At 44.9% G+C, this 19300-nt stretch overlaps 1 protein-coding gene across 1 annotated transcript in view; it reads left to right on the top strand.

Annotated features, from left to right (window-relative positions):
• Nucleotides 1-19300, top strand: part of Stab2 (stabilin 2) — a 182348-nt gene that overhangs the window by 30910 nt on the left and 132138 nt on the right. The window contains exons 6-10 of the mRNA XM_031350149.1: nt 6759-6854; nt 9332-9457; nt 9971-10167; nt 10896-11029; nt 18590-18723. Coding sequence (XP_031206009.1) covers nt 6759-6854; nt 9332-9457; nt 9971-10167; nt 10896-11029; nt 18590-18723 — 687 coding nt within the window. The remainder of the gene's footprint in view (nt 1-6758; nt 6855-9331; nt 9458-9970; nt 10168-10895; nt 11030-18589; nt 18724-19300) is intronic.

Below are 19300 nucleotides of genomic sequence, written 5' to 3'. Positions count from 1 at the left end.
CCCCCCCCCCCCCCGGCATCCCCATACCGTGGGCACATCAAGTCTCTGTAAGGCTAGGATCATTCTCTCCCACTAAAGCCAGACAAGGCTGCCCAGCTAGAAGAATATATCCCACAGATGGGCAACAACTTTTGGGATAGCCCCAGCTCCAATTATCCAGGACCCACATGAAGACCAAGCTGCACATCTGCTACATATGTGTGGGGAGGCCTAGGTCCAGCCCATGTATGTTCTTTGGTTGGCTGTTCAGTCTCTAATAGCCATGAGGATCCAGGTTAGTTGACTCTGAGTTCCTGTGGAGTTTCTATCCCCATTGGGGCCCGCAGTCCTTCTCCCTATCCTAAAAGAGTCTCCAAGCTCCATCCACTGTTTTGCTGTGGGTCTCTTCATTCTTCTGAGTCAGCTGCTGGGTAGAGCCTCTCACAGGACAGCCTTGCTAGGCTCCTGCCAATAAGCATAACAGAGTATCATTAATAGTGTTAGGGATTAGCGCTTGTCCATGGAATGGGTCTCAAGTTGGGCTGTTTATTGATCGACCATTCCCTCAGTCTCTGCTCCATCCTGCATGCCAGCATTTCTTGTAGACAGGATAAATTTTGAGTAGAAAGTTTTGTGAGTGGTGTCCTATTGCTCCACTTGGGTTCCTGCATGGCTTCAGGAGGTGGCCTCTCAGGTTCCATATCCCCAGTGTAGTGAGTCACAGCTAAGGTCACCCCCACTGATTCTTGGATGCCTCCCTTATCCCAGGTCTCTGTCATGTCCTGGAGATGCTTCCTACATCCCCACCCTTGTCAGTTGCAGATTTCCATTCATTCTCATGGCCATCTGCCCATCTCTCCTGTCCTTCCCCACACCTGATCCTGAGCCCCCATTTGCCTCCTCAACCTTCTCCCACCTACTTCTCTGCCTTCATCTGCCTCCTATTACTATTTTATTCTCCCTTCTAAGTGAGATTCAAACTTCCTCACTTGGGCCTTTATTCTTGTTTAGCTTCATTTGGGTCTGTGGGGTGTAGCATGGGTATCCTGTATTTTACGGTTAATATCCACTTATCAGTGAGTACATGTCATGCATGTCCTTTTGGGGACTGGGTTATCTCACTCAGAATGGTAGTCTCAAGTTGTATCCATGGTGTTGTTGAAGGCAAGAGTTTATTGTACTTTCTCTTTAGTAGCTTGTATAGTGTTGATTGCCTGGGAAATACAGATGTTATTAGCCAGATGAACAAATGTGCGTGCGAATGAATGAGTGACCCAGTAACACTCTCCTGTCCCAGAAGCACAGTTTCATGGTGTTGCAGATAAAAGGGTTAGAACCAAGGCTTAGACCCTGGCAGAGCTCTTGCTCCATGGTTGCCCAACTGCAACAACTAGATAAATGTGTAAAACGTGTTCTCTGTGCATTTCTTACCTATAAAAGCAAATAATATCGCCATCTCTAGGGAGTGCCTCACAAGACAGAGCCTGATGATTGCTAGGCTGCCACTGTTATTCTTGTTATCAGTTTCTCCTGATCCTAACTGTTCCTCTACACTTGGCTCCACAGAGACTATTCCACAGTAGTACTAGCAGAAGCAAATTGGAACCATGTCTTAGTATTCCTCATGTTTTTAACATTCACATTGCTTTAAAGGATAGCAACTAAAATCTAATCCACTGAGTAGAAATGGCATGTTCGTATTGCCTTTTATGTGGCTCCTTCCCTACCACAATCCACTAGAAATTAAACTATACAAACTAGATAAATACTGAAGTGGGGAAGGAGGACGCAAGCACCCAGCAGCCCAGAAAAGCTGAGTGGTTGTGTAGCAATGAAAAGCTAGGATGAAGATAAGCCATGTGACCTCCATACTACTGAACACTGGTAGCTGATAAACACAAACATGGAGGAAATCCCAAACATTTCCAAGTGAAAGAGGATATGCTTCATGTTTGTGCCACAGAAAAAGCAAAGGCAAAATGGATGAAGACGGTTTGGACCCTAATTGTTTATAGCAAATAAAATTGTATATACTTATTTATTTAAATAAATAAAATGTATTATTTATTCTTATTACATTTAAAAAATTAGCATGTGCATTTATGTGTGTGCGTGCCACAGTACATATGTGGAGGTCAGAGGACAAACTGCTAAGGTCAGTTCTCTCCTTCTGGGGATTGAACTCAGGTCGCCAGGCTTGGCCTCAAGCACCTTAACCTGCTGAGCCATCTTACTGAGCCTAAACTCTAAATTGTTAATAGAATTAAGCCTAAAAAGCGACCCGGGGAAAAATTCTTCAAGTTCTAGATTTCAGTAGAACTTCCTGTGATATTTCCCATATGCGTCCAGCCTAGTATCCACAGGCCACATGTGGCCCCTGAGCTCCTGAAACGGAGCTAAAACCTCTGAGGAACTGAATTTTAAAGTTTAGTTCACTACTGAATTTAAATAGAAATAGCCAAATGTGGGCAGTGAGTCTTGAATCGTCAGAACACCTTCATGCATCATGGCTAATCTTCATGCATCATAGGTAAGAGAGTGGCCAGTGAATTCAGACTGGCCTGAGTCTCAAATCAACTTCAAATGCTGTGTGACTTAGCATAGCCCTCCTTAATATGAAACAGGACTGTTATCTACTTCCTGGGGGTGACAACACAGCCAGGCTCTTAGTGCGTCCGTGGAAGCACACACTGAGTGGTTGAAGGAATGATCAAATCATGGCCGCTGGTCATTCCCCATGGGCAAGACCCAAGGAGTCAAACTCTTCCAGCCAGGTGCCCACTGGGTGCTGGTCTCATCCACTTCAGTGCTGGTCCAGCAGGTGGCGCTCCTGCCTGAAAGAGGAACAGCTATACTGGGTGTCATCTACTTTTTAAATTAATTTATTTATTTTATGTGAATACACTGTCACTGTCTTCAGACACACCAGAAGAGGACATCAGATCCCATTACAGATGGTTGTGAGCCACCATGTGTTTACTGGGAATTGAACTCAGGACCTCTGGAAGTTAGTGCTCTTAACCGCTGAGCCATCTCTGCAGCCTGGTATCATCTATTTTTAATGCTGACATTTCCCTGCTGCCAGAATGCTCCCTTACCAGGCTGTCTATTGGTTGGAGATGATTCAGAGCTACGTCAGCCAGTGGCTTTCATCTTTCCTGCCAGGGGCAGAGCTACTCAGGGTCTTGTTGTGGAAAGCCCAATGCAAAACCCACTTTCTCTACATTACCGCATAAGTCAACCCACATTCACATATTGTTGGTGACACCCTACGGTGCCTGGCAGGGTACAAAAGAGTTTCCTGCCCACAATCTCAAATCCTCCATATGCCTTGTTGAGCTAACATCAGGAGGTAACTCTAGGCTGTGTGACAATTATAGAGGCAGAAGATTTAACCAAGGTGTCTGACCCCTGGTAAGCATGCATCGTACATTAGACACAAAACAGGGGATGAGCTTCTCTGAGTGATCGATGAGGTCCCTGTCTCCAAGGAGCTGGAAATATGAATATTGATCGTGATGTGTTGTGCATGGCCTTTACAGGATTCTATAAGGACACAGGGGAGAGAAGCTCTGGGCATGTCACTTAGGGAACATGCACCCTCCCTGTGGCTGAAATGCCCAAGGCTTTAGGTACTTTAAAAGTCCCACCACCCCTGTTTCACATTTCTCTAGAGGCTTGAAGGGACCAATTCACATTGCACCAAGAGCTTTGGGTGACCAGCTGGGAACCCCCTGGCCTCTTGCTTTTCCTTCCCAAGGACACTTTCTTAGCTACAGTGTCACAAGCTTCAGAGGCTGCCTGTGCCTGCCAGTGCAGAATGATGGGACACAGCAGCAGGCTGATACCAGAGCTGTTGGGGTTCACAGCACACCACCAGGAGAGCAATTTTAACAAGGACAGCTCTGGCCAGCATGTGGGACCCTTCAGTCTTCCCACTAGACCCCACCCTCACATCACCCAATCTTCCACTGGCTATGTGGAAGTACAGAACACTGGTCATTGCCTCATCCCAGGGGTCTGGCTTCTCTGCCATTCTGGGACCTCCGTAAAGTGAGATGTTATTATTAGTTACCCTGTGTTTGCATGCCTCGTGCTTGCTGCTGGGCAGACGCTGGGTGAATATTGTTTACTGAATTGACTGGCATCTTTTCTACTAAATTCTGCCTAAGAATGCTTTCTGTTGAGATACCAACTAACTCCAGTCAGTTCTGTATTTAATTTGAGTTTTCTCTAAAGCTTGCCTCTTCCAAACGCTGCAGCCATCAGTAGGTACTGAAGTGGTTTGCTAAAACAGAAGAAGAAGAAGAAAAAAAAAAAAACAATCAGAATTTAAAGATGGCCATGACAAATCCAAGTGCTTCAGTTCTTTGAGCAAGCACATGCTAGTTAGCTCCCATTTTTTCCACTGGTAAAATGAGATTAATAATGTCACCTGCCTCGTGTCACCTTAAAACTAAAAATGCCTGAGAGAACAAGTGACCTATAAAAGCAAGCATGGGTCCAGTCTTAGGCAAGAGGAGAAAGGGACATAACTCAGAGAAAATTGAACAAGAAAAAAAATAGGTCAATCAAGATAAGTCAGCGTATTAGCTTTTTAGGGCTGATGTAATTAGGCAGCTCCAACTGGGCAACTTGTCCTAAAAGCTGAAAGTGCAGAGTCAAGGTGTTGGCAGAGTCAAGGTGTTGGCAGGGTCTACTCCTTTAACATTTTTCTCCATACCTGCTGGAGCCCAGAAGAACAAAGAGTCTGCTTTGAGCTGTCCTTGAAAGATGAGGAAGACCTCACCTACCATACCAAAGGGATGTAGATAAGCCAACGCATAGGGTGCACAGTGCAGGACACACAGGTGCATGAGGACACACTGTGTGCATGGGTGCAGGACACACAGGGTGCATGAGTGCAGGACACACAGGGTGCAGGGGTGCAGAACACACAGGGTGCATGGGTGCAGAACACACAGGGTGCATGGGTGCAGAACACACATGGTGCATGGGTGCAGGACACACAGGTACATGAGGACACACTATGTGCATGAGTGCAGGACACACAGGGTATATGGGTGCAGGACATACAGAGTGCATGAGTACAGGACACACAGGTTGCATGGGTGCAGGACATACAGGGTGCATGTGTGAAGGATGAGGGGTGTGTGAGTTTAGGATGAACCTACTACTTCCGCCTGGAATGGTCTTTATGAAGCCCATGCCCACCCTACTTCCTCCTGGCCCGCTCCCATTGGTGCGTTGGGTGGTAACCTTTATCACATTGTGCTGTGATTGGCTGTTTCCTTCCACCATTGCTCCATGAGCTCCTTGAGGTTGGAAATTTGACTACTACAGGATTCTGAGCACGGTCGTTTACTGACTACATTACAAAGGCGGAAGGGAACAAACAGGCTTCATCCTATACACTTAGAAATCAAATGTGTAAAATACAAGAGTGGATGGGCCGGCAACAAACCAGAGACAGTGTAGTGGAACATTACTGCAGCAGTCTAGAGGAAGCCTGGAAGGGACCTGAGCGGAGACAGGGGCAATGAACAGGATGTCCAGGGAGGAGCTGCACACAAAGAGCACTAGGTGTTTGGTGCAATTTGTGTGTTTAGAAAACTTTAAACCTAGTCACTCATGAGTCTCTAATATTTTTTGGTTAAACAAGTACCTCTTAACAACAGGGACTCATTTGGGCTTATGTGAAATGTACCCACATGCATCCAACATAAGGTAGGCAGAACAATGACCCCCACCCTCATCCTCCAAAGAGCCATGTCGTAATCCTAGAACCTGTGAACGTGTTAAATTACATGACGGAGGGGAATCTGGCTGTGGGCAGGATCAGGGCTGCCAACCAGTTAGTTTGACATAAGGAGACTGCTCCGATTGCATGGGTGGGTCCAGCGTGGGTGGAGGAGGTAACCATAGAGACAGCAGCATGAGAAGAATTTGGTACTTCACATGAAAGTGGAGAAAAGGGTCATGAATCTAGAAACATGGGATTCTTCTAGAACAGCCTTACTGAGACTTTGATTTTAATCTAATGGGACATTTTGTCCTCCAGAACCGTCGAATACATTTGGACTTTGTCAGGCCCCTCTTCAGGACGGTTTGTTACAGCGACTACAGAAACCTCATACTCTGTGTTTTGTGGGAGTCTTGGCTTCAGTGTGCTGCTGGCTGGCTTGATAGTGAACTGTGTAACTGATGAGTCATCAGATGGGTGCAGAGGCATTGACCATTCATATGAAAGGCCCTTCATTTGTCAACCATGACCTATCACTGAGAAACCATCTATTTTGAGTAGAAACTAAGGCATAGTCTTTCTGAGCCCTATTCTGCTATATCTCTAATCCTTACACTGCCTTCAACATACAAGATGTGCTAACAGAAATATCAGCCAGCCACAGGAACAGCCTCAGGGGGAGTTCTCCTCTTCATATAAAGACACTAAGTCAATTCTGCTGTCAGCCTACCCAAAGGTATAGCACACAGCTCAGTAGAAAAGAGAAGCCCAGTGCCCATGATAATGCCAAGCAAGCTCTCGATCCATGTCCTTAACGCTCAATTAGCCAGGAACCCTTCCTTGGCTACCTTACACACTGAAAATCCCAACTCGGATAAAAGAAAAACGAAGCCAAGATTTAAACTAGGGTCTCCAGGAGTTTCCTCTGCCTCATGCAGAGAAAGCATCTCTGAGGGCTATCTGAGACTGTTACCCTTCCAGGATCTTTAGGAGCATCCCTATCGGATGATGACCAACCCTCATTTTCTGCCGACAGTGTGCAGTTGTGTCCACGGTGTGTGCAACAGCGGAATCAATGGTGATGGAACTTGTGAGTGCTTGTCTGCATACAGGGGGCCCAGGTGTGACAAGCGTAAGTGACTGTGTTTCTTCACCCACTACACCAGACCAAAGTGATGCTGGAATGTGTTTCTCTTTTCTGTTTGTTACTGGGGCTCCATTGGGGGTGACGGGCTGTCAAATCTTTTGTAAGAGGGAGCTGAAAACTAAGCAAACATTGTAAGAAGAGCTAAAGAGAAGAGAAGGGGGAGGGGGGATGCAGTGGGTGGTAGGCAGAGCTGTGCTGTAGGGAGGCTGAGCAGGAGGTAGTCTGAAGGGCAGGGTATGAAAGGAAGTATTCAGGCTGGGAGGCCGAGAGGGGCCATGGCAGTAGGTCAGTCCATAAAGGAGACAAAGTATCATCTCAGTTATAAAAACTCATTAACAGATGCAGACGCAGAAACAGAGTCTCCAATGCCATGTGACTTACCCAAGGGCACAGAAATGGCAAGTAGAAGTGAGAGCCAAAGCATTGGGATCCATGGGAAATTATTTACAGTCTGTGACACTAGGACTAGTTAGAAGATGAAGAGCAGGGGTGAGTGAAATGAGGGGAGCTGACCGAGAAAGATGAGGATGATGCACTCAGGGTATACAGCTGGGGCAGACATCCCACTGAGCCCTGTGGACAGCCGCAACTGCAAAAGCAACAGCAACAGAGCGCTCTGCCCTGCAGCCCAGAGCCGCTCCTGCCTGCTACATTGTACTGCCAGCGCCCTCTACTGGCAAACCTTAATTCTTTCTAGAAAAGAGAAACACCCTGTTAACAGGGTGTTCTCCCTGTTTATAGGCCTATCCCAGGCCTAGATCAGCCGATGGTAAAGCAGTTTCCACAGAGTGAATTAGAAGCTGAGACGTTTTTTAAAAGTAAACAAAATGGTCATATTTAGTCCATGACACTAGGATCACTCAACCCGTCCTCCAATGGGATAAAAAATTAGAACAGTTTGGAATTCCACACAGGACAGACTCATTGTGTTGGAACCCAAGGTGTGTATGTCCTGTGGATATGGAGAGTACATAGACCAGTCAGCCTCTGTCTTCTCTGCAAACCCCCACTTCACACTGACCCCAGGTGGGGGCGTTGTCCTCCCTGTGGCCTCAGCTAGCCTCCATCCACCACACACCACCTATCACCACCCAGTAGACCGATGAGCAGACCTTCTCATTAAGACAGGGATCCAGTCCAGAAAGCTTCACGTGGAAGGACTGTCAAATTTGCTTCCAAGTGAAACGTAATGTTTGTTGAACCAAAAGATAAACAAACAAACAAACAAAAATGCAATTCTCATGGCAGGTGTGCACTTTTGTTAATGTAGGGGCTATTTTTACAAAATAGACCTATAGACCGAGGAGCAGCTAATGCCCAGAATCAGACACAAAAAGCAGAAATAACTACAAGGCAAAAACCCATGAGTAACTGTGCTAACGCACACAAAGCCAGACGGAAGTCAAGTGGCAGCTCTGGAGGGAGCTTTGGTTTGGTTTTGATTTCTTGCCCATCCTATTCCTCTATTTGCAAATGGATTAAGACTATTTATGGGCAAATAGGAATGACAGTAAAGGTGTGGATTTCTACCAGCTAAGGGGAGGCCCCTACCAACTGTAACACAGATTTACAGGGCAGTGCTGTGGCCCCCCATCTAGGAATTAACCTGAAAAGGGAGAGGGCTAAGAAGGGTTTGATAAGAACTTATAGACAAATAAATCCATGCATTTGTGTGTGTGTGGGGGGGGGGGGGAAACAAGCTGGAAATAACCTGAATGCTGAACTTAAATAAATAAATTTTGGTAGATCTTAAACTAGTTAAGTTAATGCCAACTTCTATATGAAATAAACAAACAAAAAACCCAATGGCTTAACATTATGGTTCTCGAGCCATAAAGCAGGATACCACATCAAAGCCATGAGCTACTTTTGGACTATTTAATTTGTTGGGAGAAAGGTGGAGACAGGAAAGATCCACCTGTCCAATGCCATAAGACCTGCCAGCCTGGGTCAGTTCATAATTTCATATGAGATCATGCTACATTTTTTCCAGGACACAGTATCTTTGCATAGCTGCCCTTTAGTGGCTGTTGTGGTTAAAAGTGAGTTCCAGGGCTAGGGAGAGGATTCAGTATCTCAGAGTACTTGCTGTGTCAGCACAGGGACCTGAGTTCAAATACCCAGAACCCAGTGTGGTTTGTGCACATAGAACTCCAACACTGTAGGACCCAAAGACAGGAGGCTAGCTGGAGCTTTACTGGCTACAAGCCTAGCTCCCAGTTCAGTGAGAGACCCTATTTCAAAGGAATAAGACTTCATAGCAAGTTTAAAGCAAGCCTGCATTGGTTCCACAAGATCATTTCTCAAAACAATAACAACAACAAAAACCTATCACAATTAGTTTTTACTTTATGTGTGCTATATTTTAATAATTATTGCCATAAGCTGTAAAACTTTTCAGTAAAAGACTTTCATAACCGGTCATCCTACTAACGGGAATGCTTCAATGAACTTCTGTGCAGCCATCCCCGAGTGTGCAGCCTTGCTCTGCCCGGAAAACTCCAGATGCTCACCTTCCAGCAAAGACGAAACCAAACTCCAATGCAAATGCCTTCCCAGTTACGAAGGGGATGGCCAGAACTGCAAGCGTGAGTGGAGCCCCACGCTGTTTGTGTTTCTGTGTGAGATACAAAATCCTGGGGTCAAAAGTTTAGTCTTGGAAGCATGGCAGATCCCCTTCACATGAATCAAGCACATGTAGAGCTTACATCAGCACGCTATGCAGAATTATAATTTTTGCCATTCATTTGTCAGTTTGGTAAAGCAGGGTGAAAGCGTGTGTTTCCATCTGAACACTATGTAGCTAACTGCCTTTGTGCCCCTGATGCATGTGAGCCACAGTTCTCTGGCGATGTATTTCTCTCCCTTTCTCCTTCTCTCTCTCCCTCTCTTCTCTCTCTCTCTCTCTCTCTCTCTCTCTCTCTCTCTCTCTCTCTCTCTCTCTCTCTCTCTCTCTCCTCTCTCTCTCTCTCTCTCTCTCTCTCTCTCTCTCTCTCTCTCTCTCTCTCTCTCTCTCTCTCTCCCTCTCTCTCTCTCTTTCTCTCTCTCTCTCCCATCTCCGAGAACACTAACCACCTCTCTCCCCCCTCATTTCTCTCAAGCCATCAACCCATGTTTAAAAAACGTCTGCCACCCTCACGCAAGTTGCTCCTACCTGGGACCAAATCAGCACAGTTGTGTTTGCCAAGAAGGCTACCGAGGGGATGGTCAAGTGTGTCTGCCAGTGGACCCCTGCCAAACCAACTATGGAAACTGCCCTACAAAGTCTACAGTGTGCAAATACGATGGGCCTGGACAGGTGAGATAAGAACATATGGAGCTGGTGTGTCCAGAAATAGGGAAAAGCACTCAAATAACCCCGACCACTGGGCACGTGTGGCTTTCGGGTCTTCCTGTTCCAGATTCACAGGCTCAGTTTGGTCTTCTTCTCTATAGGCAGTCCTCACTGGGTTCAGGGCTTGATCACAGGACTTCCCTACCCTATGTACCCTCTAAACTCACACTCTCTCTGCCCCCCAAATCAAAACTTAACTGCCCTGTGTTCTCTCCTAACCCTACCTCATGTGGTGACTCACAAAATGTGGACAGAATTCAAAATTAAACTAGATTAGTTCAACCAAACTCATATAAATGCAGCCCACCTTCATATCTCCGTTCTCAGTAATGTCTTTTTAGATTAAGGGGACCCTAGAAGCCCAAAAGGATGGGGACTGACCAAAAGTCGGCAGCAACAAGCTGTAGGGACTGAGGGTATCGTGGGCGAGACACTGAATTATGTTATAACCTTGACTGACAAAAAGTTGCTCTGGCCTGTTGAACTTTATTGAGGAAATGAGTGGAAAGAGCCCTGCCTCCTGTCAGACTTGATAAGTTTCTTTAGAAACTTTGACAAGTGCTTTGTGTAAGCCCACATTTGGTCTTGCTAGTGTTAGCTTTTGTGGAGAATATACATACAGATTAAAAAAGAATAGTAGCTAATGAGACTAATTGGGGTCCAATTTGGTTTTCTCTCTCTATCTCTAAAAGTCTCACTGCGAGTGTAAAGAGCATTACCGAAATTTTGTACCTGGAATGGGGTGCAGTATGACGGACATCTGTGAATCAAAAAACCCATGTCATAAGAATGCAAACTGCAGCACAGTCTCACCTGGCAAAACCCAGTAAGTCTTCTCTCGGTTTCACTAGATGTTTCCCAGATGATGAAAGTGGGAACCAGTCAACATGGTAAGTCCCTCAAAGGAGAGAAAGCATTTCCCAATCAGCCTTGTGTCTATTCCACTCCAGGGAGTAGCAACAAGGAGCATAGTAATTGCTTCATAGTTCTGTATAATCAATGAGTAAGTCAATAGGTATTTCCTTCCTGATGACTATGAGAATACTCTGAGTATTGGCTTAGCCTGGTGCTAGATCTTAAGCAAACAGAACCAAAAAGGAACATTCATGGAACAGTGCTTGTGAATAATACAGAATAAGACTTGGAAATATAAACAAACATGAGATGTATTTGCTGGACACCAAGTTTCAGAGGAAATTTACAATGAGGGAAAACATTTGTGTGTAAATTCCCAAGGCAGGGGTAACTCTCACTGTGTGAAGGGAATGATGAGTAGAATTTAAAAACCAGAAGTTACACTGGACATTGTCACCCACACCTTTAATCCCAGCACTTGGTAGTCAGATGCAGGCAGATTTCTGTGAGTTTAAGTGAAGCCTTGTCTATTTAGAATGTTCCAAGTCAGTCAGGGTGACTTAATGAGACCCCCATCTCAAAGAAAGAAGGAGAGAGAGAGGGAAAAGGAGAGGGGGAGGAGGAAGAAGAGGAAGAGGGATGGAAGGTTGGTTGGTTGTGATTGGTTATGGTTGGCTGTAGTTGGTTGTGGTGAGTTGTGGTTGATTGTGGTTGATTGTGGTTGGTTGTTGGTTGGTTGGCTGGTTGGTTGGCTGGTTGGTTGTGGTAGGTTGGTTGGTGGTGGTAGGTTGGTTGGTCAGTTAAATCATGGCTCTGATGCCTAGCCAGAGCAGACCTTTGAAAGGGGGGCACTACTGGTCTATGCACACAGTAAAGTGATGTCTGCTCCATATAACTGCAGTGACAATGACATGAGGAAATGTTTCTGTGCAAACTCAGAGTAGGGGTATTGTGTTTTCATCAGGGATAGAACAGAAGCTAGAAACCACATCCTTCAACTCTCAGACCACCTCTGCACCACTTAGTTCTCAAGGTCATCAGTCTTTGTGAGGGACTCCTTTGTGAGGTCAAAATCATGATTACATTGAATCATAAAACAGTTTTTTGATTCCTGAGGCCAGCCACTTCAGAAGCCTATGAATGATACAGAATAATCTCAGATTTATTCCTTCATAACTGGGTCTTCAGTGTGCAGATCTTTTCCCCAGATGAATTTGAGGATCCTCACACTCCCTGTAGATAAATATTCTACACATGGATGGAATGCTAGGCTTGGGTTTTAGGATCCCTGTGCTTCATCATAACTCCACCACTTAGCTTCCGTGGATTAATGATTCTTAAGCCATAAAGTAGGGAAAACTGTACCTCTATCAGGGCTGTCATAAGGACAAAATTAAATTACCTTCATCTTCCCTTGGGCACAACCTTATACAGAAAGAACACATGCCAACTAACCACAACCATGAACTGAGGTATACGTGTCCACAAGACACATGTGAATATATGTACACCTCTTCCTTGAAGTCTAAGGAAGCAGAGAGATAAATAAAACAGCATGTTCATTTTACCACCCCACTAGGAAGTCTGAGTGTCCCTCCTTATATAATCTCTCTCCTTCATGTTCAGAAAGATATAAAGATGAAAGTAGAATAACATAACAGTGACTTCTTCTTCCAAACTTGTGTCTAAGGTGTTCCATAGAACTAACAACAAATTTTAGGACTCTGTATTCCATATAGAGACCTTCCCTTTCTCCTCCTCCTCCACAGGAAAATAAATTGTCTCAGTTAGGGTTTTACTGCTGTGAACAGACACCATGACCAAAGCAACTCTTAAAAGGATAACATTTAATAACACTTAATTGGGGCTGGCTCACAGGTTCAGAGGTTCAGTCCATTATCATCAAGGCAGGAGCATGTCAGCTTCCAGGTAGGCATGGTATAGGAGGAACTGGGACATCTTGTTCCAAAGGCAAACAGGAAAAGACTGGCTTCCAGGCAGCTAGGACAAGGGTCTTAAAGCCCATTCCCACAGTGACACACTTCTTCCAACAAGGCCACACCTACTCCAACAAGACCACACCTCCAAATAGTGCTACTCCCTGGGACAAGCATATTCAAACCACCACACAAATAATCTTCACTTAAAAGAGGCCAAGATAGAAAGTCTGGCTAGGTGGGATTAGTAAAAGGTGAAGCCATTGGCTTTTGGGCAATGTACAATAATTGATCTAAATTAAAGGGTTCACTAAGCTTACATCTCAAAAGGCAAGTTTCTTCAGAATCTCAAACTAATACTGTTAGTCACAGAGGATCACACAAAGGGGAAGAAGGGGCTCAAACATGGGCTCAAGCACTCACCACTAGGGTGACCTGGGAGAAGCCTGAACTCTAAACACAATCTCCTCACCTGACAAGAGAGTGTAAGATCACCTATATCTCCCCGTGAAGAGCCGGCTACGTGTTTTTACTCTCAACTTTATTTTTATTACTACAAAAAAAAAAAAAGCAAATTGTGTCATTCTTGTGATGGGTATCACTTCCCATTTTATTATAGCTCAGGAGAGGTAGGAAGTAAGGAACAACAGAGGAGAGAAACTTTCTGTTATATAATTGATCTTGGCTGAAAAGAAGCTGAACCAGACTGAGCTGGACTGAAAAAGCAGAGTGAAAACATTAAGTTCCCATTTTGACCACACGAGAATATCACAAATAGTGGTGAATTTAAGAGACATCCTGGATCAACGGTCAGGCCTTCTTGTTGATTATGCCCTCATACAGTAGAAACGGGGCTAGCGAGTGCTCTGAGGTCCCTCTCCTACACGTTAATCCAATTGGTGAGGCTCTACCTTATAACCTAACACGCCCCCACTTCTTAGCATAGCACTCTGGAGATTAGGATTTCAACATGAGAATTTAAGGACAACCTATCTGTCTTGAACACTGCTCTGTGCCATGATGTTCTCAAATGTATGCCTCCTACCTTCTCTTCCACTTAGAACATCCTTCAACTGTATGGTATACCTGCTTTATCTGAGTTAGACACACACACAGATCCTTTGATACTCATTTGGTATATCTTCTACCCCAGGTAGCCCCTGTATCCTCTACTACAATCATTCCCCAGAACTTCTGAGACACTTCTCTAGTACTTATGGACCAGCTCTATGATGAGCACTTGGCACACCTAGAGACTGTGTGATCTTCAGTGAGATATGTAACCTTTCATATGTGAATGAATATGTAAAATATGTAAAATGGGGCTGGAGAGGTGGATCAACAACTATGAGCACATACTGCTTTTGCAGAGGACCCAAGTTTGGTTCCCAGCACACGTGCCTGGCAACTCACAACTACCTGTAACTCCAGCTCCAGGGCATCTGACACCTCTGGCTTCTTCAGACACTTCCCTCCAGTGTACATACCCACAGATACACACACACAAATTTTAGGGTTGGACTGGAGAGGTGGCTCAGTGGTTAAGAGCAATGACTGCTCTTCCAAAGGTTCTGAGTTCAAATCCCAGCAACCACATGGTGGCTCACAACCACCCATAATGAAATCTGACACCCTTTTCTGATGTGTCTGAAGACAGCTACGGTGTACTTAGATATAATAATAAATAAAATCTTCAGGCTGGAGCAAGCAGGGCCGGAGCAAGCGGGGCCAGAGTGAGCAGAGGTTTAATTCCCAGCAACCACATGATGGCTCACAACCATCTGTACAGCTACAGTGTACCCATATAAATAAAATAAATAAATAAATTTTTAAGAAAAAATTTAGGCACTTAAAAGGAATTTAGTAAGACTAAGTATAGATCTCATCTCATATAGTAGTTATGTTAAAATAGATACCACAGTCCCTAATGCCTGGCCTATGAGTTATCAATAAATACTAGCTATTCCAATCGCTACTGATTTCTGTGTCAGACTTGAATACAACTACATCCTATTCACCTTTTCTGTTAACTGGCTAAGTCAACGGGATGAACAAGAGCTTGGAGCAATACCTGAATCAATGAAGGAAAGGAAGAAATGAAGGAAGCAAGTGATGTAAGTCTCCTGTAAGTCTCCTACACCAGCTCAGCTCCCACAGCATCCGTAGTTACCAATGCCAATCAATAACACAAATGGCTATATGTGCTTTTAAAGCCTTAAGACAGAGCAAAATTGTTTATACTCAGTAAAATAAATAAATAAATAAAACCAAAGAGGCTAGGTTCTGCATGCGTCATGGGAAAACTGAGAATATTCAAATCAGAAAACAGTCCCAGAAAGACTTGGACTTTGGCCTGAGGTTTAAAGTAAAAATTAAAAATATTTATGTCTCCTACATTCTTCGACGATGAGGCCATTAAAACAGGATTCTCACTTCGCATGAAACAGACCATTGGCCTCATAAGGACTTGCAGAGAGAATTATCTTCAGGAGCTGGCAAGAGTTCCACATTGAGTCCTGGTTGTTGCCTTCAGATTAAGCCTGTGTGATTTGTACTGAGACTTTAAATCTCCACAGTGAGGACTATATTACCTCAAAGAGTTACAATCCTCACTAAGCTCCCACGCCTTAATGAGTGTAGTGCAGAACTTAACGATCAGATCACTGCCAGTGGGAAAAACAGGCCGAGGAAAACCGACCCGATCGTAATGTCTTTTAAAAGAAAGCATAGGGAGGTATCGTACAACTGTATCCCAGAATTTGGAAAGCTGAGGCAGGAGGATTGAGAATTGGAGGCTAACCTGGACTATATAGTGAGATCCTATTTAAAACATCTATCAATTTAATGCTTCTGGGGTTTCTGGTGGGCAAGTACCAAGCAGGTACCCAAGTCTTGCCTATTATTCTGTAAGGGAAAGAGACCAGGAAAGCTGGGACATGCTGCTAATGGGTTACTCTTCGGAGGAAATCCCTTTGAGGCTCAGTGAGGGGTAGGCTGGAGAACAGAACAGAAATGGCAGAAAAGAAGGGGAAGGAAAAAACAGTTAAAGGATCCCTGCTGTGGTGCAGGCAACAGGGCTCTGAAAGGTTTGTCCCACTGATTTGAAGATGGATCTATTTTCCAAGAGGTGGTATTTCAACACAGCTGCGCCTATGAGAGTACTCTCTGGAATACACATCATCCCTGTGCTACTCTGGGAACTGAGTAGGACCTCTGCAGCTCCCTTAGCTCTACTCTCTGGAAGGTTCTTCCCCTTCCCTGTGTTTGGTTTCCTGGTTATCTCCGGATCCTAGTTAATGGCACCCTCCTTCACACTTTCACAGTTTCAGCTGTCAACTCTGAAAACAGTGGCAGTCAGCCGCCAGCGCCCCCTGATTCAGAGCTGAGTGTTAAACCTTCAGCAATTTCCCAGACTTTTTTGACAGCATGTTAAGTAGTTTGAAATTAGCCAAGATACGATGACAAACCAGCAAGGTTGCCAAGTGCTGTCAATGATTTCCCACCAGCCCCTTGAGAGCTAGTTATTAGACATTTTCCAGTGGAGACTCACACACCTTTACCTCTGAATGACTGCATTAAATCTCTATTATTTCTCTGGCTTCTGGAATATACATACTTGACACGATTCCTATTTATTGTTTGACTGTTGACTATGAATGTCCTAAAGACCTGGCCCTGTTCTACATTCTGGAGTGAGAAGAGAGAACAAAGCCACTCAAAGCCTTTCCTCTCACTGGAGAGGGAAGTAGATATTTATCACATAACCAGACAGAGCAGGAAAATGTTATAAAGAGGGGCCACAGTACAGCAATAGTGCATGCAAGGAGAGCTGACCCAACGTGGGAATGAGCTCTGAGGAGGCTTCCCTGGGGAAAGAGAAACCTCAGCTAGGAAGGGAAAAAGCAGGGGGCATGTATTCTATGTGAATGGCCCCCAGGCTGCCTTTGTAGCACGTTAGATAATTTTCCCATTGCAGTGACAAAATATTCTTACAAAGGCAGCTGAAGAAAGGAGGGGTCTACCAGGCAGTGGTGGAGCACGCCTTTAATCCCAGCACTTGGGAGGCAGAGGCAGGTGGATTTCTGAATTCGAGGCCAGCCTGGTCTACAGAGTGAGTTCCAGGACAGCTAGCTATACAGAGAAACCCTGTCTCAAAAGAACAAATAAAAAAATAAATTAAAAAAAATTTTTAAAAAAAAAGAAAGGAGGGGTTTACTTGAGTGCACAGTTTGAAGGTATAGTCCATCCTGATGGGGAAGCCACAGCCCAGGAGCCTGAGGCAGCCACATCTGTAGTCAGGAAGCAGAAAGAGAAATGCTAGTGCACAGGAAGCAGAGTGATGAACACTTGTGCACAGGAAGCAGAGAGCAATGAACACTTGTGCACAGGAAGCAGAGTGATGAACACTTGTGTGCATAGAAAACAGAGAGACTGATGAACGCTTGTGCACAGGAAGCAGAGAGCAATGAACACTTGTGTACAGGAAGCAGAGTGATGAATGCTTGTGCATAGGAAGCAGAGTGATGAACACTTGTGCACAGGAAGCAGAGTGATGAACACTTGTGCACAGGAAGAAGAGTGATGAACACTTGTGCACAGGAAGCAGAGTGATGAATGCTTGTGCACAAGAAGCAGAGTATGATGAACACTTGTGCATAGGAAGCAGAGAGTGATGAATGCTTGTGCACAGGAAGCAGAGAGCAATGAACACTTGTGCACAGGAAGCAGAGTGATGAACGCTTGTGCACAAGAAGCAGAGTGTGATGAACACTTGTGCACAGGAAGCAGAGAGTGATGAACACTTGTGCACAGGAAGCAGAGAGCAATGAACACTTGTGCACAGGAAGCAGAGTGATGAACACTTGTGTGCATAGAAAACAGAGAGACTGATGAACGCTTGTGCACAGGAAGCAGAGAGCAATGAACACTTGTGTACAGGAAGCAGAGTGATGAATGCTTGTGCATAGGAAGCAGAGTGATGAACACTTGTGCACAGGAAGCAGAGAGTGATGAACGCTTGTGCACAGGAAGAAGAGAGAGAGTGATGAGCACTTGTTTGTGGCCTGTCTCTTCTTTTTGTTCAAAACATAATCCTAGTCCCGTGACTGGTGCCACCCACAGTTGAAGTGGGTTTCCCCTCCTCAATCAACTTAATCTAGATAATCACATAGTCATGTCCATAGGTTTGTCTCCAAGGTGATTCTACAACCAATCAGGTTGGCAATCATTCTTGACCATTGGTAGCTTATTCTGCCCTTGAGGTCCTTGAGTCGACATTTGTAGCAAACATTGCAAGTGATTCTGATGTGGATGCTTTCTGGACCACACTTTGGAAATTATTTCTACAAAGAACATACAAAGCTGCCTAGTGTTTGTAAGTGTGCATATTATGTTGTCTAAGCCCATTCTGGAAAGGCAACCCTAAGCCAGGCTCTGCACTTGCAATCCTGCTCACTGAGACTGTGGTTCTCCCAGCCTCTCCAATCCTGTTCATTATATTGTTCTCCTCATCTGTGAAATGAAGCATTGGGCTGTGTACTCTCAACTCTTGATAGCTCCAAGGCCCTGAGAATCTTATTTCACCTTCTCTACAGATGCACTTGCCAGAAAGGTTATGTGGGTGACGGCCTGAACTGCTATGGAAACATCATACAGAGACTCAGAGAATTAAATACTGAACCCAGAGGAATGTGGCAAGGACAACTGACGACCTTCATCTCAATCCTGGGTATGTAGATATAGCCCTAGAGGGCAGTGCTCCTTCAGCCCAGGGCATCTGCTAGATGCAAGTAGGCAGAAAAGGACAGACAAGGCAGGTGCATTGGGACTAGTCCTAGTGGGGACAGGTCATGTGGGTGTGAGGGGAGGAGCAGACAGCTGTTTCCAAGGAGACAGCTGTTTGCCAGGCAGACTTAGAAACAGAGGACAGGGTCATGACATCGACATAGATTAATAGACTAGTGATAAGAGAGACAGCCACTGATGTAAAAGACTATCCCTTATGTCCTTGACATCCTGGGTTTTTCAAGGATGATTAAACGTTAGCTGAGGAGCTAAGAAAGGAGAACCAGGGTAGTACTCATATTCAGCAGGCAAGTTGTCATCTGAATTCTGAATGAATCTTGCTTGTGTGTACCCTTAGTTGGAAGCTACTAATTAACCCGTAGTAATGTCAGATCCTCTGTGAGCCCTAGGCAGTGTAATAACACAACATGCTCATTCATTTACAAATGCCTCCTACAAACTATTACCCCACATCCCCCGGAGGACAAAATATTATAATCAATCAGAGCACTGTGTTAGAC

This window comes from Mastomys coucha, unplaced genomic scaffold (assembly GCF_008632895.1).
Source record: "Mastomys coucha isolate ucsf_1 unplaced genomic scaffold, UCSF_Mcou_1 pScaffold4, whole genome shotgun sequence".
Lineage (NCBI taxonomy): Eukaryota > Metazoa > Chordata > Mammalia > Rodentia > Muridae > Mastomys > Mastomys coucha.
Note: the sequence above shows the minus strand (reverse complement) of the source record. Positions and strands in the feature narration are given on the sequence as shown.